This window comes from Pyrgilauda ruficollis, unplaced genomic scaffold (genome assembly GCF_017590135.1).
Source record: "Pyrgilauda ruficollis isolate IOZ18807 unplaced genomic scaffold, ASM1759013v1 scaffold170, whole genome shotgun sequence".
NCBI classification, from domain to species: Eukaryota; Metazoa; Chordata; class Aves; order Passeriformes; family Passeridae; genus Pyrgilauda; species Pyrgilauda ruficollis.
Window position 1 is genome coordinate 258404 of NW_024515876.1, and position 26776 is coordinate 285179.

General features: G+C 43.4%; 1 protein-coding gene across 1 annotated transcript in view; it reads right to left on the reverse strand.

The window, feature by feature from the left end:
• Positions 1–25980, reverse strand: part of ST8SIA5 (ST8 alpha-N-acetyl-neuraminide alpha-2,8-sialyltransferase 5) — a 45490-nt gene extending 19510 nt beyond the window's left edge. Inside the window, exons 1-2 of the mRNA XM_041464126.1 lie at positions 25113–25980; positions 6501–6608 (exon numbers count right to left, since the gene is read on the reverse strand). Coding sequence (XP_041320060.1) covers positions 6501–6608; positions 25113–25243 — 239 coding nt within the window. The 5' untranslated portion in view covers positions 25244–25980. The remainder of the gene's footprint in view (positions 1–6500; positions 6609–25112) is intronic.
• Positions 25981–26776: the final 796 nt, after the last annotated feature.

Here is a 26776-nt window from a genome sequence, read left to right on the forward strand (position 1 = left end):
AGTGCCTGCATTCATCAGTACGGGCAGATCCATGGCCAGCCTTGGGTTGAGATTCACCTTCCTTACTCAGGAATGTTCGAAGTGTGACAGAGCACATTCCCCAAAGCACAGGGGACTCACATCATCTGGCAAGGCCTGCATGGAATCTTCAGGTCCCTGGAGCAAAAATACTGCTGGGGTGGAGCCTATCAGTTCTAGAGGTCCTGGACAATTTATCCAGAATACAACACAGCAGGTGTTGACTTCATCAGGGCCCTTTGTGAGAGACAAAATCCCTCTGGCCTTTGCTTTTCTTAATGCTTCTGTGTGACAACATCAAAACCCACAAGATTTGGTCAAAAGGTTTAAGGGCTTTACATCAATTCAGGGGTTTTTCTCCCTTAATAAAAGCATCCTACCACTTTGCATGGCCTGTTCTCCCAAGATTATTTTGTCCCATTGAGAAGGGATGATCCCTGTTCCGCAGGTAAAAAGCTGATGTCGATGTGGCAAGCAAAGCAGGAATCTTCAATGCTCTTAGACTGACTTAAACTTCACCAGGAATGTGGCACAAAAAAAAAAAAAAAAAAAAAAAAAAAAAAAAAAAGCTCATTCCAAATAGGAAAAAAAAAAAAAAAAAAAGAAAAATCACATTGCTGCTTGTGCTCTTTCTGCTATTTGAGAGCATGAGTCGATTTGTCCACAACAGGATGATGCTTGAAAGGCTGAACTGAGAGAGGAAGAGCTGTGGGCTCAACAGAGGAGACTGGAGAAGCATCAGGCTTCTTTTACACAGCTTCATGAAACTCATTGTCTCATCCTTGGGGACAATAAATATTAAAAAAGACAGTTCACATTCCTCCTGCCTACCACATGCTGATGACAATGTCACTGGCAATAACTGGTTTAAACCCTGTACCATCTTCATCTCTAGTGCTAATAGATGCATTAGATGTCTAACTGATCTTGAACTTTTAGTATGTGTCTGTAGGTGGGAGAAAAATACGCCACCATGTGCTGTGTCATGTAAAAAAATTAAAATATAAGCAGGATAAAATGGTCATTTATCTCTGTATGTATTGTGTAGTAATAGCTGTTCTGAATTACTGCATCCACTTCTGACATTTCATCTCTGGGGGTTTGAGACACTGGTGAGAGTCACAAAAGGACCTGCAGAAATTTTCTGGATTCTAAAATATTATGAGAGGCGTGTGAAGTTTAATCTAAACATATGGTGACTGAATAAGGAGATACTGCACCAGGAAGCAATTACCAGTGGCAGGAAGGTTTTCAATACAGTATAGCAAGGAAAAACAGTATTCAATGCCTGGAAGATAAAGATAGAAATGGCATGTTTAGCTCAAGATTGGCTGTCCTTCTAGAAGAACCAGAGTAACTAAAATTCAGGATCAGGAATTCTTGTACAGGGGCTCAAGTTTTCCAGAAGATTCTTGTAGCTGAGGTTAAAAGCTATGCATTCATGAACCCACTGGTCATTTGCTTCGGATATTTTGATATGTTTGGTCATAGACAGTTGTAAGCTTTTCTGGGGTTTGATAAAAGATGGCATTAGATAGGTCCATCCATCAAGACAAGGACCAAGATATTGTGCCTGTTGTCCAAGTTAAAATTTTTGCTTTCAAAAAAACAAAAGTGCTTCCATGGACCAGCCATTAACCCATAAGTTTGATCTTCTTCAGAGAAGGAGTGGCTTTTATATTTCTGTCCTTCAAAGGCTGTTCATGTATAGCTCACTGAACATCCCCAGAAAAGTGGAAAGTGCGCTTTTTTTTTTTTTACTTGGAGGGGCTCCTTTTCTGGATTCTTTTTCTGACCTGGTCCCATGACTCCACAGGTCTCCTACACATCTGTGCAGTCAAGATGATGGTTGTGATGCCCTGAGGATATATTTTTCATCACAACCATGGAAGCTCCTGGCAAACTGTCACTGGCTGCTCACTGCCATTCTTATTATGAACTCCCATCTCCAAGTCTCCACACACAGATCACTTGGAATTGCTTGGCTCTGCTGCTCATTACCTCATTAGCAATGTCAATTGACCAAACATGCACTCTTGCCAAAGACACGTTGTTCCCTTCCCATCTGTCCACTGATTTGGGACACAAGTCTCTCCATGGTTTCAGCCTAGCACAGCACCAGAGCAAGTTGCAAAACACAGCTCTACTGCAGCAGTCGTGGGTGTAGCAGCAGGAGCTCCAGCAGAAACAGCCCGAAATGGCACAGCAAAGTCCAGGCTGCCTCCTGCTTCTCCCTGGAGATAAGCCCACCTTGGAGCCCATCAACACCACCACCCCCTGTGCTTCCCAGGTCCTCTCTGAACCAGACTGACACCCCTCTTCATTTAGAGGTTTTCCCACTGTGCAGTGTGTGAATGATTTATTGCAGACTACATTGAATTGAGTTTCAGGGACATGTTGGTGCTTCCTGTCTTTTGCTGTATCAAACCAATGCTGTCTCCTGACAAGCAGCAGTGGAGTATGCTGCAGGAAGCCCTATTTTCCCAATTTCATTTCAAAACACTCAGATTTTTAATAAACTGTTTCTTGGGTGTTTTAATCAAGCCGTTTCCCTTTCACTCTGACTGAAATAATCTGTTATCCATATGACCACCCACCTAGAGGATATAGCAAAGTTCATGACAACCCTTATACATCAATGACATTTTAAGCCCCACATTTTAGCTTATTGCAAGCAACTGCTCTTTTTTTTTTTTTTTTTTTTTCTTGCGGTTTTTAGATATTAGGATCCTTGTATGAGGAACTCAGCAATGTGACTTAAGCAAAATCCCAAACTCTCACGTTCAATCTTGTAAAACATGTATTTGACAAATCTAATTGATTCTACTTTTTATTTCATAGCCAGTGGGGACAAAACTTCAGATTTGTCATACTAGAGAATTCAGTGTACAAATTGACAGGCCTTAAAGTATGATCTCCTCTCACCCACCAAAGGCTTCTGTGGTCTCATCACAAAAGCTCTACAGCTCCAGTAGACTGAAGGAAACAACATAAACCAACTCATATGGCAGATAAGTCATCCTGTCATTAAGGCAGCTTCTTGCCAGTGAAAAATTATTTAAGCATGACAACTCACAATTCCAGTAAGTTGCAAAACATATTAAAAGGAGAGCAGAAGAATCAGGGCTCTGGGAAGGGGTTGTATCACTTGTCATAACCAGCACTAGATAAAGCCCTTTATCAGATTCTCCACAAGGATGCTGTAAGGTTTAATGATGCTTAGCACAAAGTAAAATGCAAAATATAGAAATATGAGTAATGGGTGATGCACAAGAATCAAAAATAAGGCAGTGTTCAACAACTGGTTGTTATTGTATCTGTGTGGGTTGAAATCCTTTGGTTGAAATCCCTATGGTTTCTGGGTAGCTCCTGTGCTTCACTTTTACTTCTTGTTAGTAATCACTATTTCCTTGCTACCTAGAAGGCCTTCAGCAACATAATCTGAATTGAAATGAAGGCTCTGGTGCCCAGAAAGGCCCAGCAAGTCGGGATCTGTCAAGTGTCTGCCCAGAGCAGTGTTAGATGACGCAAAGGGGATCCAGACTCTTGGTTGTACAGTGTACGTGACACAAGATTTTATTTCCATGGACTGCTTCTACACAGTCTTGAGAAGAAGAACTCTCTTAAGCACTGAGATGAAAACCTGGGTTATGTGAGTTACCCCAGCACAGCAGAGCTGTCAGACAGGGCTCAGTAAGAGAAATGTGTCTGATTTCAGACCTCAGCCATCAGAGACCTGGAGCCCCTCTGCTCTGGAGCCAGCCTGGCCCAGCCGGGGCTGTTCCCCTACTATTGTGTGATTTTATCTAAGGAGTCACCCAGTTTTTACTGAAATCACATAACACAATAATCATCTCTTTCTTACTTGATAATTTTCGTGCTGTGTTTAATCTTCACTGTTCATTGGTTTCTCTAAGGCCACTATTCTCATGAAGTTTGGCTGACTTGCAATTCTAATGCACTCATTCTTTCAGCATGCTTTTGATTTGGACATCCTTCATTTTCATCTAAAACTTCACTCCTACAGGATGAGTTGTCAACATCTCTACATCCTGTATTAAGTTATGTAATTAAAAGATAAAGAGTAGTTCTAGAATATGTTCCAGTTCATACCACATATGCATGAATAAACATATGTTTATATAAATGGTACAAGTTAATGGAAATCATATTAATATCTATTTCAATTAATATCTTTAAACACAAAACCTTTTAAAAGTAGGTGATGGCACAGCAAACTGCAGAGCTATGCAGTGAAAGGTATTCTGTGTGCTTATGCTGACATACAATTAGTTTTGTGCACTTCAGACATCTCTCTGGAGTCCTGTAAATATATACAAATAAAATCAGTTCTGTGAAGTGTAGTCTGCAAGTTTTCCATTCAGTGGAAAAAATTATTCATTAGAGGAAGACTTGTTTTCATTTTATATCAACAGCATAAAGCTGAGTGTCAGATTAAGTCTCTCAGGAGATGTCTGGTGACAACACAGTCAGAAAGGTGATCAAATGTAAAGAGTAAACAATTTTGACACAGCTCTGCAGTAGTCACCACACAATCTCGTCTCCACACTTACAAAGTACTTTTTTTAATCTTCCTATATTCCCAGGTTCCATACAGTAGAAAAAAGGATAAATAATATCTCTAACACACTTGGGTGTGAAATTTGTTGCAGGTAGACTTATCCCTGACTGAAAAGCTTTCAGCTCCACTGTCTGTAACACAGAACCACAGAATGTCTTGAAATGGAAGAGACCCACCAGGATCACTCAGCCCAGCTCTTGCCCTGCACATGCCCCCAACAATCCCACCCTGGGCATCCCTGGCAGGGTGTCCAAAGGCTCCTGGAGCTCTGGCAGCCTCGGGGCTGTGCCCATTCCCTGGGGAGCCTGGGCAGCAGAGATACAGTCATTGACATATCACATAGCACAGGCTTTGAAATACACTTTTTTCCTTCATTGATATAACTTTTTCCTGTTTATATCTAGCTTGTGTGGTTTGTTTGTGCAAAAAACGCTTGCACCTTGAACCTCTTTGTGTTTGAAGAGGCTGAAGAGACTGAGAGTAGCACGGTGGTTCAGCCCCTCATGATTCTGTCTTTTGTATTTAAGACTTTTGGTTCCCAGTCATGCAATCAATGATGGTTCAATTGTCTCTGTCAAAGGTGTCTAGAGGAGGAAATCTATATTTGTTTGTTTTCTCATGCCTTCAAGATGATGTGTGTCTTTGTGTCACACTGAGTTCTTTTATATGCCAAGTGCCTGAACTGAAGACTTTGTAAATACAGACTATATATGCAGATACTGAAAAGGCAACAAGAGTGGAAGATAGATAGATACACACACCTACACCTATACACATGAACCTTTTTTCCCCCTGCTCTAAGTGAAAAACTGCAGTGGAGGCTGGTTGCTCCTATAAAGAACCCTTACAAGACCAACCAGCAGGCAGCACTAGTACAGGATCACATTACAGCAAGAGCCTGAACAGGAACTGCAGCATTGCTGTGGTTCAGTGACAGGATGATTTCTGGCAGGTTAGACTCTGCAACTTCTGCTTGCCTTTGAAGTGCTATCAGCTCCACAGCTGCAGTGGTGTATGGTTACAAAATGCTGATATTCAAAATAAAATGGGCAATTTACCCAGAGTTTTGTTTATACACAAGTACTAAGTGTAAGGTTATTTTAATTGTTTTTAGTTCTTTCTTTATTTCACAGCTCTTTCTAAGATCTCCCTGCTGCTTATTGAACTTGATGCTACACATGACTCAGGATTTTTAAACTCCTGTAACTGTTGTTCCAGGAACAGAGCCCAGATATCCACCCTACATCCATGCCTGGATTTGTGCAGATGGCCTGGGACAGCTGTGGAGTTCTTTAGGCAAAACTGCTGCCAGTTCTCTGACTCTGCACATGACCCTGCAGACACCTGAGCCCATGTCAAACCAGGAAGTACAAAGTGCAGCAGCACATCAGTGCTTCTCATGTTGCCAAATACCGTAAATAAAGGAAATACTACAGCCTGATCTTGACAGAACATTTTTCCCCTGCTAGGCCCTGAAAAGAATTTAAATTAAACCATGTTTTCATGGAATATATGTTTTATTCTAAAGACCACATTCCCCAGTGTGCTCTGTATGCACCAATATTGTAATGTTGGGACATTCTCTGCCAAAGTCCCCTGCTCCAATACTGCCACACCTTGACACACAGCATTGGTAGGGAAATAGGAGAGGCCTGGACACAGAAACCACCCTCCTGCAGACTTCATGGGTGCTTATGGCATATTCCAAAATGTCCCCAAGGCTTCCAAAGGGGAAAACAGCACAGTGCTTGGACATCCCTGACATCTTCTGTACTGTGGGGACCAGTGCCAAGCAGCCAAAGCACACTGCAGATCTCATTTTTCATACAGCCTGTGCTCACATTTGTTGTTGATACAAGGAGAGAAAGATCTCTATAGTCATTCCCTCGGGTGTTGGTACCTGGTGCCTGTGTCACTGCCACTCTTCACTGCTCCGTCATCCGTGAAATTAAAGGTGCCGGTCCAATTTGCCAATTCCTCTCCATTCTGCCAGCTAAACTGCAGCCCTCTAGCAAGAAAACGAGGCAGTTGATATTTGATATCATTCATTAGGTTAAGTCTATCAGCATGAGTTCTCATGCCCTATTTCTTAATATACAAATGTGACTATGACACATTCATCAAAAACAATTAAAAGATACCAAGAGCAACAAGATATGACCTTACTAGGGTAAACAAATAATTTTTACTTCCCAGAGACTCTGCAAGTCCTTGGATGAAAACAATACCAGGCTCCCCATACAAATTTGAAGGCCAGTAATTATCTGTGCTCATAAACAACACACATCTATGAGGATAGAAGAAGTAAAAGCTCCAAACTTCAGTTTTACATCTACAGTAGTTCCTAAATGTGGGGGGCACTGGGTCCTTCCTCTGTTCTGTTGGCTCTGCTAGCAAAGGATGTGTCATTTGGTGACATCTCAAAAGTCACAATACAGTGCTTATTTTGCCTGTTTGGAAAGATGGCATTTTTTTAAGGCAATGCATAAACGTAATCATCACAAGCCTCTGTTTTCCAAACTTTCACAGATTTGTTCCAACCCCCATGATGCCTGCAGTCTTCTGGAAACTACACCAATAGCAGGGTAGAAATTTAAAAATGCTGGGGAAATATTTGACAAAACAGGCCAAAATCCCTCCCTTATCTCAGAAGCCAACAAAAAAGGATCTTGTAGATTGTTATTTTTAAACTTCTTCTTTTTAACCCAATTTCATTATTTCAGAAGCCTGGCAAGCTGAGTTGTGAACATTTGGTGCTGCCAATACTGAAAGTTAACTTCCCAATTGGGCTGTGTGGGGACAGCCAGGAAGCAATCTGCCAGCACACTTTGTCCAAAAGAAAGGGCATCCAGGACCCCAACAGTTTTGCTGGTTACCAGGCTTATGACAAGGGCTGGTGAATCCCTCTGGCCACATCCATCCTCTAGTCCAATTGGAGCAACTATCAGCACAGGGAATTAAAAAGGAACAATATGGGATATTCAAATGTACCCAGGGGAATCTTGTGAGGTTTGGCAAGGCCAAGTGTAGGAACTGTACCTGGATGAGGGCAGCCCCAGGATCAGCCCAGGCTGGGGATGAGCAAAGGGAGCAGCCCTGGGAGAGGGAGCTAAGGACAGTGGAAGGTGCCCCTGCCCATGGCACTGGATGAAGTTGAAGTTTCCTTCCTGGCCAAACCACCCTGTGAATCTATGATTCATATCACAATGTGAATCCATTATGCTATAATGACCATTGGTTAATGCAGTGCTCTGGATTATCAGGCAGCCCCATAACTTAAAAGAACGCTGAGCAGGTGAGTTGCTTGCACTGTGAGCCATTCAGGAACGGGAGATGGAGTTTCCTTTGTTCCCGAGTGACTGGTTATAAGAGGCCTCTGGGGAGTGGGCAAAAAGGGGTGTGGTGACAGCAGTTTGCACAGCAATTCACACAGGCAGAGGAAGCATGTAGGGTTGCAGGTTTTCTTGCTAGTTAGGTGTGCTGTGTGTTGTTCGAGGTGTTTTTATTGGTTGCTTGATTTTGGGCTTTCTCCTAGTAATGGTTTTAACCCGGTCAAAATCTGTGGTTGGTACAAGGGTATGTGACCAAGTGGAGCCCTCCAAAAAGGATGTGTCCGTACAGACCCATTCCTGTGTGGAGTGTTTGAGCTTATAAGTGGTTTCAAGGGGTGCTGTGGAGGAAGCCTGCCTATGGTGTGAGCAGGTGAATTACCTCCTTTCACTGGTGGCCGAGCTTAGGGAGGAAGTTGAATGATTAAGGAGTATCAGGGATAGTGAAAGGGAAATAGACTGGTGGAGTTCAGCCCTTACATCTTTAAGGGAGGCCCACCAAGGGTCAGAGGACTCATATGCCTCTCACTCTCAGGCATTAGAGGGGTACCTGGTAGACAAAAGGGAGTGGAAATGCATCCCTGCTTGGAGAGGTAATAACAAAAATCCCTCCCACTCCCTATCCCCTAGCCAGTTGCCAATTTTAGAATAGGTATGAGGCCCTGGATCTAGACAGCCAGCCAGATGATTTAGAAGAAAATTATCTGCCCAGTGAGCCTCCCAGTTATGGCTTGTCTAAAAAACGGATTGCCACCTCTAACATCAAGAAGAAAAGAAGAGTAATCGTGGTGGGTGACTCCCTTCTGAGGGGAACAGAGGGCCCCATATGTTGACTGGACCCATCCCACAGGGAAGTCTGCTGCCTCCCTGTGGGATGGGTATGAAACATCACTGAGAGACTGCCTGGGCTGATTCAGCCCTCTGATTATTATCCACTGCTGATACTCCAGGCTGGCAGTGATGAGATTGAAAAGAGGAGTGTCAAGGCAATTAAAAGGGAGTTTAGGGCACTGGGTCAAGTGGTTGATAGGATGGTTGATAGGACAGGTGCACAGGTAGTGTTCTGCTCAGTCCCTTTGATGGCAGAGAAAAATGATAAAAGAAATAGGAGAACTGACATAATTAACAAGTGGCACAAGGGTTGGTGTAATCGGCAAAATTTTGGATTCTATGATCATGGGGCAACTTTTACGGCACCTGCTCTACAGGAATAAGATGGGATACGTCTCTCTGTTAAGGGCAGAAGTTTCTAGCTCATGAAGTGGCAGACCTTGTTGAGAGGGCTTTAAACTAGGATAGAAGGGGGAAGGGGATGATGTTGGGCTGTCTGGAAGCAGGCCCAAGGGTGGTAAGCCTGAGTCAGAAGAGAAGTCAGCAGCCCAGCTGAGGTGCATGGATACCAGTGCATGGGTAACAAACAAGAAGAGCTGGAGGCCATGGTCCAACAGCAGAGCTATCATGTAGTCACCATCACAGAAATGTGGTGGGATGACTCACATAGCTGGAGCACTGCACAGAATGGCTACGAGCTCTTCAGAAGAGACAGAAAAGGGAGAAGAGGTGTAGGGATGGCTGTTTATATTAGGGAGGCTTTGGATGCCACAGGTATTGAACCTAAAGATGATGAAGTTAAATGCTATGGGTGAGAATTAGGGGGAAGGCCAACAAGGCTGACATCCTACTGGGAGTCTGCTGTCATCCACCCAACCAGGAAGAAGAGGTGGACAACTCATTCTATAAGCAACTGAGCAATGTTCCAAGATCATCAGCCCTTGTTCTTGTAAGTAACTTCAACCTACCAGACATCTGCTGGGAACTTAATACAGCAGAAAAATGGCAGTCTAGAAAGTGTCTAGAGTGTGTGGAGGATAACTTTTTGTCACAGCTGGTGAGTGAGCCCACCAGGGGAGGGACTATGTTAAATAGAGATGGACTGGTGGGTGATGTGGAGGTTGGAGGCTGCTTCGGGCACAGTGATCATGAAATTACAGAATTCGTGATAATTGGTGAAATAAGGAGGAATATCAATAAGATCTCTACGCTGGTCTTCCAGAGGGCAGACTTTGTCTTATTTAAGAGACTTATTCAGAGAGTTCCTTGGGAAACAGCCCTTGAAAACAAAGGAGTCAGGAGAGATGGATGTGCTTCAAAGGAGAGATCTTGAGGGCACAGGAACAGACTGTCCCTGTGTGCCGAAAAATGAGTCGACAAGGCAAACATCCAGTCTGGATGGGCAAAGAGGTTTTGAAGGAACTTAGAAATAAAAAAAACATGTATCATCTTTTAAAGGAGGGACTGGTTTCTCAGGAAGTATTTAAGGGAGCTGCTAGGACACGTAGAAAAAAATATTAGGGATGCCAAAGCTCAGTTTGAACTTAACTTGGCAACTTCTCTTAAAAATAATAAAAAATGGTTTTGCAAATATATTAATGGTAAAAAGAAGGGTATAACCAACCTGTGTTCCTTATTGGATGAGGAAGGCAACCTAGTTACTAAAGATGAGGGAAAGGCAGAAATGCTTCTTCGCCTCAGTCTTTGGTGGTAAGACAGCTTGTCCTCAAGACAATTGTCCTCAGGAGTTGGTAGGTGGTGCCAGGGAGCAGAATGGTCCTCTTGTTATCCAAGAAGAGGCAGTCAGAGAACTGCTGGGACACTTGGATATTTATAAATCAATGGGACCTGATGGGATTCACCCCAGGGTGATGAGGGAGCTGGCAGATGAGCTTGAGAAGCTGCTCTCCATCATTTATCAAGAGTTATGGCTCACTGGTGAGGTTCCAGATGACTGGAAACTGGCCAATGGGACACCTGTTTACAAAAATGTAGGAAGGAAAATCCTGGTAATTACAGGTCAGTTAGCCTGACCTCAGTATCAGGTAAGATAATGGAACAGTTCACACTGAGTGCTATCACACAGCACTTACAGGATGGCCAGGGTATCAGACCCAGCCAGCAGGGGTTTATGAAGGGTAGGTCATGTCTGACCAACCTGGTCTCCTTCTGTGACCAGGTGACCCTCCTGGTGGATGCAGGAAAGGCTGTGGATGTTGTCTATTTAGACTTCAGCAAGGCCTTTGACACTGTCTCCCACAGCACACTCCTGGAAAAGCTGCAGCCCAGGGCTGGGACAGGAGCACTCTGTGCTGGGTTCAGAACTGGCTGCATGGCCAGACCCAGAGAGTGCTGGTGAGCGCTGCTGCATCCAGCTGGGGCCAGGGCTGTCCCTCAGGGCTCTGTACTGGGTGGGACCAGTTCTATTTAATATTTTTGTAGATGACATAGATGAGGGCATCAAGTCCTTCATTAGTAAATTTGCAGATGACACAAGCTGGGAGCTTGTGTTGATCTGCTGGAAGGAAGGAGGACTCTGCAGAGAGACAGATCGGTTGGATGGGTGTGCAGAGTCCAACAGCATGAAGTTCAAAAAGCCCAAGTGCTGAGTTCTACATTTTGGCCACAAAAATCCCCTACAATATTATAAGCTGGGGACAGTGTGGCTGGACACGTTCAGGCAGAAAGGGACCTGGGAGTGCTGATCGACAACCGGTTGAATATGAGCCAGCAATGTGGTGGCTCATATTCAACCCTGGTGGCCAAGAAGGCCAAGGGCATCCTGGCCTGCATTAGGAATTGTGTGGCCAGCAGGAGCAGGGAGGTCATTCTGCCCCTGTACTCAGCGCTGGTGAGGCTGCATCTTGAGCACTCTGTCCAGTTCTGGGCCACTCAGTTTCGGAAGGATGAGATGCTTGAGTGGGTCCAGAGGAGGCAACAAGGCTGGTGAGGGGAACACAAGCCCTGTGAGGAAGGTTTGAAGGAACTGGGGTTGTTTAGCCTGGACAAGAGGAGGCTCAGAGGTGACCTTATTGCTCTCTACAGCTCCTGAAGGGAGGTTGCAGTCAGGTGGGGTCGGTCTCTTCCACCGGGCAGCACCGACAGAACCAGAGGACACAGTCTCAAGCTGCATCAGGGAAGGCATAGGTTGGATATTAGGAAAACATTTTTCACCAAAAGAATAATAAAGTTCTGGAATGATCTTCCCAGGGAGGTGGCAGAATCTCTGAATATGTTTAAAAAATGACTGGACATGGCACTTGGTGCTATAGTCCAGTTGAGGCGCTAGGGCATAGGTTGGACTCGATGATCATAGAGGTCTCTTCCAACCTCATTATTCTGTGATTCTGTGAACTTGTGTGTTTCTCTGGCAGTTTTTAATCAGCTGACCTGCTCAAAGTACAATTTATGAGTGGAATATTGGTGTGAAGAAAAAATAAGAAAATTACTTGGACACCTTCACTTTGAGGCTTGTTGAAATAAATGCTTGTGGTTCTCTCCCATATACCACAGTCTAACACATTTTTTACCACACTGTAACTGGTATAGAAACATGGTTTCTTCAAATGTATATCTTTGTAAAAACCTTTAAGTATATGGCCTTAAAAATACATTTTAATTGTTAAAGGCATCACTAAATGATACATTGGGAGAGAGGGTAGAAGTGTGGGAAAACCAAGCTGGAATTGTGCCTTTTAATTGGATTTAAATTCTCTATTTGGGACTTCAATATTTGCTTGTGAACTGAAATAGAGAGCATTAATCCAGATAAATGTCTGGTGTTGGTGTGTCCTCCAGAGGTGAACTCTCCTGCAGCATAGCCAATATTCAGGCAGATTAAATGAAGAATTAAAATATGCAGTTTTTCCCTGTCTATGTCTTTACTCTGTATGTAACAGCTGAAAGAAAATCAAAGTAAATGTTCCAAGGTGGAGGGGGGTAAATCTGTCCATCAAGCAAAACAAATTGTAAAATCACTCTTTAATGCTCCCCTTTCATCAAGCTGTTTTTGGTGAAGGGCGTGCACTGCAGCAGAGGCACCAAGTGTAAAGGACATTCACATTTTGGGTAAGATCCAAGGGGAGACTGGAAGACTAACCCTGAGGAATGGCAGATATGTCTTATGATGACCAGCTTGATATACTTAGCTTTGAAGTGGCAAGGTGGGGATCTAATTGAGGTACAAAAATATCCAGTGAGGGATCTGGGTATGGCACTTCTCTGTGGTTAAGGACAAAGTACAGAGCTGTGAGCTGAGCTTAGGGTCAGATTAAAGTTAAGTGTCCAGCCCTGAGCCAGACAGACCACACAGGGCTCTTCTTCCAACAGGTACTCCAGGAGCTAACAGAATACAGATTTATAAATACACAAAACATCCCACCAAAGAAATTTTGCGCAGCCTATAGGGCTGTGTGTCTCACTGTAAGTCTGCAAGACTAAGACCAAGCTGCTGCTCAGCATTTTTTGCAGAGGTTGTACAATAAATATCTTTTTCACAGTATGAACAACTTCCATAAATAATAGTTTGTAGTATTAGGACTGAGTAGATACCAAGGATGAGATATTTAAAAACACTGAATTAATTCTGTTTGTAACAGGATTACTGAGAGCTTTACCATTGAGTTCAATCAGCCTTGAGTTGGGAGAATTTAATTTTTGAAATACAAAATTTTCTAATCCTCTCAGGTTTGAGTTGTAAGCATCCGTAAAAAATTGTCTGGCCAAATGTGCAAACAGCCTGAGAAAACAGAAAAGAGACTTGAACCGCTTCATCAGTGCATTTCTTTGGCATTCTATTTCAGTCAAATTCTACCACTTTCACTCTCAGCAGTAACTGCATTTAAATAGGTAAACAAATTAAGGTTCTGTGAATCAGAATTACAATATAAAAGCACACAGAGAACAGAAACAGAGAAAAGGAAGAGAAAAAGCATCAGAGCAAAAGGGAGGGTAAGGAAAGATTAAAAGAAGGTGAGGAAAGCTGAGGAAATTACTAAGACATCAAGGTCTACTATGTAATTTACATGGCTCATGTCAAACAGTTCAAACAAAAAAAATAAAAAAAGAAAAAACAGAAAAAAGGAAAAAAGAAAAGAAGGGGGAAAAAAGTTAAAATAAAAAATTATAAAAATTAAAAAATAAAGAAAGAAAAGCTAATCTTAAGCCTGGAATCATTGCCAATAATTGTCAAGTGGAACTTTGCCATTTGCTCAATTTGCCCTAATATAACTTCTAAAATTGGTATGTGTCCCCAACGTGTGATGCTGATGATGGCAAGGAAAGCATTCATAAAAGGTGTAATAACCAGAAACTCTCTGAGTGCAGAGATGCTTTGTTTTGCCCATGAATGTAAGCAAATTGTTCATCAAGGAAGATGTACGTCAGTTATGGATACCATTAATCACAAGACTTATCCCTAACAAATAGAAGTATTAAAAGTATGAGCAATGCTCTGCCTTGCGTTGCAGAAACTCCGTGAAGTTGGATGTCTTAGCAACAGAGGCCTTGAGTTTCAGGTAAATGTCAAAGAAATATTTTGATCCTAATTGGTAACTGTAAGTGTTGAATCAGTGTGTGGTCAAATAAACATCGGTGTAAAGTAATAATAGGAGGAGGGGGTGAAAAGCCAGAAAATTAACAAAGCAGCAGTGACTCTGAAGGGCTTGTCAAAACCGGTTGTCAGGAAGCAGCAGGAAGCAAAGACTGAAAGCCTGTTGCTGCAATCCAAACAAAAAACAACTCCTACACAAGCAGAGGTTTTAATAGCAGAGGATGTCAGATAATTATGAGGATTTTGAACTACAAGGCAGGAATGAGCAAGCAGATGAATTGCAAGAGAAGCTTTGCACCCATGCCGCTGTCACGCTGAGATGCCCCCTCAGCGGCACCTATTGTCCTTCTGAAAAGGAAAGGAAAGGTGAAAACTCACTTCAGACCGGAAGGCAAGGTATAAAAGGGAGCTGCTAAAAGCAGAAGACCCAAAAGAGTCTCCAAGCTCAGCTGGAGGTCATGTCTGGGCTCTGCCCAGGGAGTGGGCCGTGACTGTGTGTGCAGCAGAAGCTGTTCAGATCCATGTGCTTCCCAGGCACAAGAGCAGTTTGGTGCAGGTGGCTGGGTGACACAGTCATCAGCACCTCTGGGTGACAGGGACTGAGTGGCAGTGGGGCCATCACCTGCCACTCCAGCCACAGTCTATTCCCCAAATACCACCAGTTCATCCCATTTAATCCCAGGCAGCAGGCGATTTCCACTCATCTTTAAAAGGTGACAGCTACAACTATCCTCATTTGGCTTCTACCACAGGCAGAAATTAATGTTATTCTATAATGGTGAAGCTGAGCCAAAACCTGACTCAGCTTGCTGGCCTACACAGATGATCAAGGAAGGAGAAGCAGAGGAAGGGAAGGAAGATATGGATGCCCCCAAGAACAAGGCAAATTATTTGTCTTTCTGAGCTCCCTCTATTATTTGTCTTTATTTCTCCTGCTCTTGCTTTCCAGCAGTTCTCACATCCCTTCTCCATATGCACTCTCCCTAACCAAGAGGCCATTAGAAGGTGACAGGAAATCCAGGTTTTGTGACTCTGGCTCCTACTGAAGTTATAATCAAATAGGATATTCATTAATTACATATATATCATTATCAATTTTATAATCCTGTTTCTGCAGGCCTGGTCATGGTGCTGCATTTCCCTGTTACTTCTCAGAAAAAGAAGCTATATCCAGTCCCTGTCTTGATGACCAACAGCCCAGGCCGTGTAAAGGCTTCCTAAAGTCACTGGAAAATCACTTGCACTGTACCTCAGTTTCCCTGTTTTGTAATTCTTGTGCCCTTGAGGAGGAGGAACTGAAGACTTTAGTGTTAAATGATCACTCTGCTCTCTTTGAAAATGGAAAGTGATGCCCTTAGCCTATTAAGAGGGGTGTCACAGAGGTGTTGGAAAATCAGGTTGTTAAGCTTGCCAGAGATCCAGTTCCTTCTTTCCACAAAATAAGGAAACTATGACTCACTGTATCCACAGGGTGTACGGAAAATAAAACTAAAACCGTGGTATGCATGAGTGACCTGCAGATGAGAGTGGTTGGAAACGCTCACTAAAATGGATCAGGGCATTAGAGGAGCTTGGGTGAGGGGAATATCAGGAGTCTCCAGTGTGACAGACTGCTGCACAGGTGAAGAGCAGCACAGCAGCCGGCAGAGACAGCAGTAAGAGGAGTTTTGGAGCAAAACCAAGGATCCCTTTTCATTTTTGCACAGGCCAGAGAAAGCAAGGTTATTTACACCGCACTTGAAAAGATATCAGAGGGGCCCAAAAGGAGTAAAGGACTAAAGTTACCACAGAGAACAGTGAGACACTGGGATCAAACCCAGCCCAGCAGTGCCCAGTCAGGCCAGCCTCTGTTCAAAACCCCTTTCCTGAAAAAAGGGCCAGACTTAGTCCCTGAAGATAATGAAGCCAGGTGACAAGATCAAGGCAAATGCTTACTTGAATATGTAAATGTCACTTTAAACACCCCAATCAATTTTGAAATAAATATGCAAGGCACAACAAGTTAAAAGGTGCAGCAGAGATGAAAGAAAGAAGGAAACATAAATCTGCCTGTAGCAGACCAGGTCCAATTCACCCGTGCTATATACTGCCAGGAAAATACTAGTTCTGTACTGGCTTCTTTCAGTCCAGAATCCAGGGCCATAACCCTGCCAGGCAAGGCACAAATAAATAAAACATTCCTGGGGCCACCTCAAGTACTTGAGCAATATTTTCCCCTTTTTATGTGAGTCCATAAAACAAATCATATTTTTCAGTGGAAGAAGCATTGAATCTGACTAGCCAAGTTTAAAGAAATACTTACTTCTCCAGAGAAATCAGCAAAATTCAAGTTTTAGTCCTGATGCAAGCACATACATCTGCTCACTGTACTTTAATAGAGATCAACCTTTGTCTCAGCTATTTACAGCTTTGTAAATAGACTGACAGTGGGTAATTACTGAGCTCATTGCTTACCATCTCCCAGGAACAAGATGATTAAAAGATTTTGAAAATTGTATGAAAATAAGTGGAAGAGCAGGAATGGTATTTCAGGGCAAAAGGAAGAAATTAAATAACATGGGCCCCACAAAAAACAAAATATGGACGGACAATGTAGGAAAGGAGCATGTCTGGTTTTACTACACTCTTGGCTTTACAGAATTATATCAAGGACAAGCTTGGCTCTTTATGTTAGAGGGAAATAATAGTATTAAAATGGTGGAGGAGTATATTTTGACTAGTGCAAAAAGCAAAATTGGAAACATAGGTGGGAAGCTTCTGGATTATAACCATTATTACATAGAAAAAAGGCTTTGTTTCATGTAGCACATTTCACATTTGGGTTAAATCTTGCATCAGATATTCACAAGCAATATCTGAAAAAATTTGGTCTAAAATCACTTCTCAGGAAGGATAAAACACATTCAAATAGTTGGCTTAAGCTGGATCTAATGTTGCCGAGGACATCAAGAACATCAAAGGATACCTTCCAAACCTTTACAATCTTACCTTTTCTCATTTGTGGTTGCAAAACAAACATCTAAGGAGTAATAGATAATCTTTATCAATCCTATTGTTAATAATTATTCACATTTATAATTATTCATAATTATTCATAATTGAAATATCATTATTTGGAATACTGAGGTGCAGCACAAAATCAACAACAGAATGAACAGAATGAAATTATAGTGAGGGAGATGGTTTTCAAGAAAGAAAGAAAAAAAACCCAAAACAACTGAGCCCTGAGCAGAGACACTCACAGGACATCCCAAATGTTTTAAGATACCAGCAAATTCTGACATTTGAGATGGTAGATGCCGGATGCAGCGTGGGTTCCAAATCTCACCACACCACAAGAGATCTGACTAAAATAATTGTACTGCATCTCAAGTTTCCAGTACCAATGTATTCAGCATCAGGTCAAGTGTCCCTACACTGCCCTGAGGGCTCATGCTGAAGACAATGAGCAAAATGCATTCACAGTCAGTGAGTGTGTACCCAGTGCCAGGCACAGGAGTAGCAAATATTCTCTTTCCATCACAGAAGTGGATGGCACAGTCTTCTCCTGCCACTTAGTCAACCCTTCCAAATATTTACAGCCTAAGATGTTCAGCTAGGACTGTCAAAAGCCCAGCTTTGGCTGTATTTGTTCCGATAGAAAATGCCAAACCAGTGACAGAAGCTGCTTTTAAGGCAGTCACCCTGAGAACTAAAGCATAAACCCAACCAAATAAAATGGATGTGAAAGGACATCAACTATCTGCAGGGCTGATGGAAAAGCAAAATGGATGCAAGAAACAGAGGGCAAGGATGCCTCAAAGAAATGAGAGGTTAAGTCCACAATTTGCCTGAGGGAGACATGGACTGCTGAGCAATGAATGCACTTGAATTAAAAATTGAGAAATGAAATGAAAAAGCAATCAAGGGTAAGAATGAAGCACAGTGGAAGTAAGAAAATGCAAAGCTTTGCACAGTGATTATGCCTGAACAAATTCCAGCAAGTGTAACAACAATCAGGACCTAACTGGGTCAAAAATAAAAGACCAAGTTACCAGGTCATCAGCACTGGCCACACAGGTCAGTGATCAAGGGTCTGATCCATCACACCCTTGGGGTGGGGCTGTGGGGAACAGGGGTGGAGCACAGCCCAAAGTGGGAACACAGGGTGGTGGGTTTGGCTTTTTGCAAATGAAGGCAAAACTGAACTTTGTACCTGCACACATACAAAGAGGCCAAGCAGGTAATTCTTTTCAAAACATCATAAAGCAAGATGATGGCATTTCTTCTCTAAAAGAAATGTCGCAGCAGTTAAATCATGTTGGATGAAAAGGTGTTGAATGCTGGGCATTGGTGAAACTCAACCATTTCTTTGTCATACCAAGGCAACAGATCTGTGTAAAATGAGGATTTAAACCAGACATTCAGCCAAATGCACAAGAACATGGATAGAAGCAGGCCTAGATCTTCACACAACAAAGTTAGACTGAAGGAAGCTGCTACTGCGTGCTACATGAATTAGAATCAGGATTTAATTGCCTCTGTAAGACAATTAATTAATTAATCAGTAAGATTAATCAGTAAGACAAGATTAATTAATCAGTAAGGACAATGGCTGCTTTTTGTCTGGTAGGCAGGGCACCTATAATTCACTGCTCCAGGGCAAAAAGTTTCTGGAGAGCTCCTACAGCCCAAGATGATTCAAACCAGCCACAGGTGGGCTTGTGGACACTGGCCCAGGAGCTGCTGGGTGGCCACAGCCACAATAAAAGGGGCAAGTGTCCAAAGGCCACCCTGTAGGACACATCCCTCATGATATCAGGTCAGGAAGGACCATGATGTAACACACCAAGGAGTGACACACTTGGGATAATGCAATTTGCACATGCAAAACACTGAAATAATAGATGCTTGTTAGCTTAACTTACTGTCATCTGAAGAGTGGAGAAGGATGGGCAATTCACAGACCAGACCAGCGGGTGGTTTTGCCATCCCAACAGCAGAGGTAAAACAAAACAGTACTAGAAATACAGCATAGAGGGAGCAGGGATATAAACACTGCTGGTTTTCTGCATCAGGGCCATGGGGAGCACTGCCAGGGAGCACAGGGAAGGAAATAACATTTCCTCACACTCTAGTTCTAAAACTTCAGCCACTTGATGCTGTCCTTTAAAAGCAAATTAAAATAATGGTTAAAAATCCCCAAACCTTTAAGTAGAAGAAGGAAAAATTTTTTGATTCAGAAGAATTGCCTAAAGCAGCCAACAGCAGCAGTGGGAAAGGGAATGGGATGACAAGTGGGATGGGGTGACTGCATCCAGCCTCTGGATGGAGGAACATCAGGGTGTTGGAGCCAGTCCAGAGGAAGCCACCAGGATGATCAGAGAGATGGAGCAGCTCTGCTGTGAGAAAAGGCTGAGAGAACTGGGATTGTTCAGCCTGGAAAAGAGAAGCTTTGGGGTGGCCTTTCAGCACGTGGAGGGAGACAACAAGAAAGATGGAGAGAGACTATTTACAAGGGCCTGGAGTGACAGGACAAGGGGCAATGGCCTCAAGTTGACAAAGGGTAAATTTAGGGTAGATGTTCAGAGAAATTATTCCCTGTGAGAGTGGTGGCACAGATTGCCCAGAGCAGCTGTGCCTACCCCATCCCTGGCAGTGTCCAAGGCCAGGTTGGACAGGGCTTGGAACAACCTGGGATAGTGGAAGGTGTCCCTGTCATGGACAGGGGTGGGACTGGATGAGCTTTAAGGTCCCTTCCAACCCAAACCATGCAGTGATTCTGTGATCCCGTGAATTTGGAGAGAGCTGAATTAATTTACCAGCTCCCTGTTGGTTTTGCCCCCTCCACCCCATTGCCAGCAGGGATGCCTGCAGCCCATGAAATGGTCCTGGGAATGCCTCCTAGCAGGAAAAGCATGGCTAGAGTCTCAGCTTCTCCTGCTGTGCTCAACTAGATCTGGCCACTTTAAGGTGATTGTCCATATGCCGTAAACACACTTTTTTTTTGGTGTTCTGTATTGTTTGAAGATTTTTCTTTGTTCTGAATTTTCCAGCACTCTTCTCTGAAGACAGCTTCCCAAACCCAAGACCTGCCCAGCACCTTGTCAGGGATTCATCCAGATGACTCACAGGATACATGTAATTTCTGTAATTTCTGTGCAGTAGTAATTCCCTCTGGTTAGAGCTGGAAGCACAGAGCTATGTGACCAGAGAGAGATGACTCACTAGGCGACCTTCAGATTATGCCTTTTGGGGAAGATATTTCAAAGGAAGGAGAGTTCTAACACAGGAATAGATGGTCTTAAGTTATGGTTAACGCTTTCACAGGATGTTATGAGCTGGCCAGAAGAGCGTGTGCCAGGAATGGGGCAGGAGCTCACAACTGACCTGAGCTGGCTGTAGTTAGGACAAAAAACCCAGTTTAGGACAAAATACAACTTGGGCCACATGAAGCTTCCATGTCCCCATTGCAATTCCTGCTGTCCCTGCTGTAAGAATGACATGAATTTGGGTACAGACTAAATGTGTCATTCAGGTTCATTTTCTCTGGGTTTATTCCTTTAGTCCATGCAGTGCAGAAAGTGATCACAAATAATCTTATATGGTAAGGAAAGAAGTAAGGATGTCTGAGGATTGATTTGCAACTGTTGAATAAAAGCTGCCTAAGATATTAAAACATGGTGGGTTTACCTGAAGTCACGAGATTCTGATATTAGTAAGAGGGCACATATACATAAGAGTGATGTTTTATTCTCATTTTGAAGATATAAATCTTCCAAATAATGCAGGCTGCCTGCATGGGAAGGTTTGCTGATTCTTGCTGTGTGATTCTTTGCAATTTTTTATTTACCCTCTGGCAGACCCTGGGGTAATATTTGTTTAGAGTCTTTAATAGTTTTAGAAATGTGTTCTCCTCACTCAGCTAAAAAAAGGGAGTTTTAAAGGTGCAGATTCCCTTCTTCGTGTGACACTCTCCCTGTGCAGAAGTAAGTCTGTTAAAACACCGAGAATTTAGTGAATTTCCTGCCAACAGAATACTGGTATATAGCAAAGTATTGCTCTGATATTTTTCCCCTTGCCAAAGGGAATGACTGTCCTATTGATCTCTCCCATGCTACAGGTTGGGAGATGAAGACAGATTTCAACCATTTTTTACTGTAGTGGCAGTTTCCTGATGTAATCCAGGATTATTCCCTGCTGGCCAAACAAGAGCTGACAAAAAAAGGCCAGCCCTCAGCTGAGCATCTGATTCAAAAGAAAATTCAGCTGAAAGGCGAGCATTGGAAAGATGAGTCAATACAAAAGCAAGCAGCAGCTCTGGATTTAAGCAGAAGACCACAGCATTTAACCTACTTTAGCAGATCAATGCAGTGGATTTTTAATCATCACATTAATCCTAAAATAAAAATAATTACCCCAGAGATTGGTATTAAAGTCCCTTAATTATATCTCATTTCATCATCCTTTTTACTTGGGATCAGAAGCTACAGAGACCAGAGCTTCCCGATGTCATTTCTCCAGTTTGTGGTTTGACTCTCCTGTTAGGACTTCAGCTCTAACTACAGGGATGAGGCACTGGCCTTGCTGAGAGGACCCACACCCCATCCCACCTGGGAGAAAACTGAAAAGGGCAAAAAAGAAGGTGGACAGGATTCTGCTTTTCAATGACACTGCATAAAGCTGCAAAGGAAGGAGTGGGGAACATTACACAGTGGGTGAAAAATGTGTGAATGCCTAGAAATTCAATCTCTACACTGTCCCCTTCTTCCAGCAATGCCAGGAGCCCATTAACGTCCCATAAGGGGAAAGAGAGAACTTTGACCAGCGGCTGGGCCCCTTATCAAATTTCACTGAGAAGAGTTTATTTCCTGGAGCATCCTTTCCTGTACACAGTCCTGCCACCCCCACAGATGCTCTGGGAACATGGCTATGGGCAAGTGCAGGACCCTGAACCTCCACGGACAGCCTCAGGTGGGATTTCATGGCCATCAAACCAGCCCATTCCCTGCTTGAAAGGGCAAGTGGCATGGCACAGCTTACAGCCACGCAGCAAACTCTCCCATTTTCCTCCCAGAAAAGGATACCTTTCTCCACTCTGCTCTTTGGGACCAGTCCTGAGTCTGTGCTGTCACCTGCATTGTGCCCAAGCTGCTTGTTTTAGATCACAATTCCCTGCCTTGATGGCCTTTACCCATTTCCACCATCTTCTTGCAGAGAAAAGAGCTACCCTGGTGTTATATTTAGACTTAAAAGCACTGTACACTTGCTGAAATAGTACTTTAGAGCAATTTTCAGGTTTCTCCAAATACATGGGGGAATTTCTCCCTGCTGCCTTGGGAGGAGGCCATGGGGCCTGCTGTTGCTGCAGGTGTTGGGGTGCAGGCAGAAGGCATCCCAAACAAACAGCACGTGGAATCCTGGCGAGTAAATGGCTGCGGGTTCAGGCAGCGACCCCAAGCTCCACCTTGGCAAGTGGCACCAGGGCTATAAATATCCCGCTTCCCCTCTCCAAGGAGCCTCTCCAAAACCGCCAGGTACAAGTTAAAACATGTCCAAGGAGCCTCACAGCCGGAATCAGCTTCTAGCAGGGGGCTTAACACCGGAGGTTTGTGAAGTGCAAGAGTAATTAAAGGTTACAGCTGCCCCTGCACGGAGCTCTCTGGCAATCAGACTGCCCTGGAATGCTCACCAGAAGGTACTGCAGGGTGTTAAGAGAGAGGTAGGGAAAGGAAAGCTGAAAAAAAAATAAGTACCTTCATATTAATATTGTGGTAACAATGCAGGCTGCTGCTTAAATCACCTTTCTGTCACCAAAACCTTACAGCCACATCCTGCATTTTTATTTCCATGGAAGGCGGGAACTACCAATTCCTGGCAGAAAGAAGCTGAGGTGGGGTTTTTTTTTTTGGTTTTTTTTAATCCTGTACTGAGTTAGGGGAGCCTTCTATGAGAGTATTTTCACATTATTAATTTAAAAAAAATAAAAAGAAATAAAGAAAAAAGTAAAATAAACAAATCACTGCAAGCTGTAATTAAAAAAAAAATAAAAAAATAAAAGTAATATTTTCCAGTCCAAGTGACAAAATATATGCTTTTCTCCCTACTTGAGACTCTTTGATGGCAGAGGGCTCAGAACCAGATTTTCTCCTTGCAACCCCAGGAACTGGACAACAGCCTTTTTTCATTCCCTTATGATGACAGGAGAGGTTCCCAGGGCATGAGGCAGGACAGAGGCAGGCCACAGAGATCACTCAGTGGAAGAGTTTTTGGTTGCATCTTCCCATAATTTCATCTTTACTCTGCCATTTTTCATTTCAGTTTGTACTTGTGATTTATTTTTCTTCTCTCTAACCCTGTTGCAGTGATTTTGACTTTGGAAAGCAAGTGTTAGTAGGACTGTTAGGCCTCCAGGACAAATGGGAAAAACCGAGAAAATAAGGCAGGATGAGACCCTGACCTGGCCATAAAATTATATTCTTAACACTGGGGAAGCTTAGTACTACCCTTGTCTACCTACCAGGTTCCCGAAACTCCCCAAATATGGAGATTTTATACCTCCTCAGGTAATTATTTTCTTTAAAAGTTCCCCATCATGATTCAATCCAAATATTTCCTGCTACAACAAAAAACAATAAATACCTCTCTCTAAACTCTCACAAAGTGAGTGTTTAGAGACAGGTATTTATTGGTTTTTTTCTTCTAAGATTTGAGTACTTTAAGTCAGTTATCCTTTCTCCCCTCCCATTTTCTCCAAGCCAAAAAAAACCCCATGTTTTCTACACTTCTGCTGATTCTTGCTTCTTCCAGCTGAGGAAGTCACATCTTTCTGGAGCTGAGGTGCCCAAAAAAATCAGAGTCCTCCAGACAAGGCCTTGTGCTACACAAGGCACACAAATTGCTCTGTGGAAAAACAACACCCCTGTCTAAACATATCAATATCATGCTTGCTTTTCCCTCCCAGAGAGAAACGTTGGCTGATTTGCCAGCATTTTGCTTGCTTTTGGCACAAGGCAAACAACTACATGAGTTGCAAGCAAGGCAAGAACCAAACCATTTCTCTCTCCTGGCAGAATGCAGCTTAATTCCAGTAAAAAATTCCACAGCAGCTGCCTACACAACTGAAACACTTACCTCAAAGCACGTAAGGGAAACATTCATCTTCATAAAATCATGCAAGCTGTAACTTCTCAAACTAGGTTTAAGTAAAATAAACTCTGCATGGGTCAAGGTTAAACATTTATAGAGCCCCATTGGTGTTTGCTGTGAAAAGAGCATTTTCAGATCAAAGACTGATGTGCTCTACAGCGAAGCAGTCTCAGCAGCAATTCATAAGAACACAGCAGTGCAAAAATAAAGTGCTCTCTCGGTTATCTGGAACATTAATATTGATTTTAGGAACTGCATCTGCATGTTTGTTTCTAAAGACATTGAAGTTTCAGCAATGAACATGCTACTTCAATTCAACCTCTCGAGCCATTTCAGCCCAAACTTACACAGAGTGGGAAGCCTTGTAGGGGGCAAATACTCAGGTGGCATGAGTCTGTTTAAGTTGAATACAAACCCATATTTTTGCCGCAGCTGAGGATTAAAACATAATCCAGGAAACTCACAAAACATTATATTCTGCCTAACCTTCTCCTGCACTCACAATCTAACAAACATTACAGATGCTGGATGCAGCTTCCCAGACTGACAAGATATTGTTATCATCAGCAAACCACTGAGAAGTGGTTTGAAGTGCTATAATGGTTTGCCTGGGGCTCCATCTCCCCTCAGGCTGACCAGACAACTTTTCCTATTCCCTCTGATCCCCCCTTACCTCTTGAGATAGTTTCTCCCGTAGAGGATCTGCTGCAGCAAGGTGACCACGGCAAAGGCGCAGATGAAGATGAAGAACAAAGTTCTGTTTCCCAGCAAATCCCGGCTTGATGAAGGGTCAGTGTATCCCATCCTTCTTAAAAGCCACTGAAGCTTCGCTGAGTAAAATTCAGTTCATTGCCACCTTCATGCCCTTTTTGCTGGGGAGTGGAGGGGAATGCCTGCTGGCTTTTCTGAGAGCAATCCAAGGATAAGGTATCCCATTGTTTTGCCCTGGTGCCCCTTCCTTGCCCTTTTTGGATGTTAGCTCCAGGACTGTGCGCAGTGGCTTGCTTCCATGGTAAAGTTTCCAGGAGATTCAGACGTGGGTAACATCTAAAATCATCTCTCAGAGCTCTCTCAGCGCAGGCAGCCTGTGCTGTGTGAGAGGCATTCTGTTCCCTCTAAGCCTCTCTTGAAAACCCGCTGCTAGCAATTATCTACTTCAATCCCATTTTCATATTCCAGATGGGGGAAGCTGCACACAAACCAGAGAACTGCAGCCAATGGCAAACACGGGGCTCCGGCAACCTGCGTTGGAAGCACATAGTCGTCAGCTCTTCTCTGCTTCTGCTCAGTGATTCCGACCAAATGTGCTCACAAGGAGACGTGACTGGGGCTTGCTATTATTGAACAAGCATGCAACAATCATGAGGATTTCATTCAGAACCCTGCAGGAGAAAAAAAAAAAGAAAAAAAAAGAAACACAGCAGCAGCAGTCTGGTCAGGCTAGCGGGAGAGCTGCATTCTGTGCAGCAGCGCGCCGTCCGTGCCGTGGCTCCGGTGCTGTGGCATTTGCATGCAGAATGCAGAGCCTTCAGTCCCACACTGCTCACTATTTGGGCTCCTCTGTTTCCCCTATTCCTCCAGAGTAAGCATGAGCAAGGTCACTGTGCATCCCTTCAAGGACAGAGCTCTCAGTGCCTGCATGCTGATTTATTGGAGGCTCTGAGTAGCCTCACAGCCGCAGAGAGGGAGCCTGCCTCTCAGTGCAGGCTCTAAGAACCATTCATTTAAAGAGACAAATATTCTGATTGTTCCTAAACTAGACACAGTTCTCTTTTGAAAGGGCAGAGCAACAAGACCTTGTCCACAGCCATCGTAAGTCCTCTAAACCCCCCCCATTTTCAGGAGAGGCTCAATTCAGCTCACAGGGAGTTTTGTTGCTCATTTCACTGTGAGCAAAATCTGCCCCGACCCTAAAACAAGTTCCAATGAAAGCTTTGTCCATGAATGAAACATCCAGACTAGGAGGTTGTTTTGCCCCAATAACAGATGGGAAAGGGCGGGGGGGGGATCTATTGTCTAAGAGAATAGGAAGATTTTTGTGTGAATAGATTTTCCAACAGTTAAATCAGTGTATGCAAGTTGCTCTAGTGTGCCAGCAGCCCAGCTGTGTGGAGCAGCAGAGAGTGTTCATGGACTTTGTTTCAGCTGTAACTGGTGCTGCGTGTGAAGAAGGGCCAAAGGTAACTTTGTGCAACCCTTTCAACACAATCCTTAAAGACAGGGCTAGTCCTCAGCACGACCTACAGCAATTTAGGCAAGACAGGCAATGGCTAAAGCAGGCTTTGCCTTACCTCATTTTAAGCAACAAAAGTCACACAAGTGTTTAAGATGTGAAGC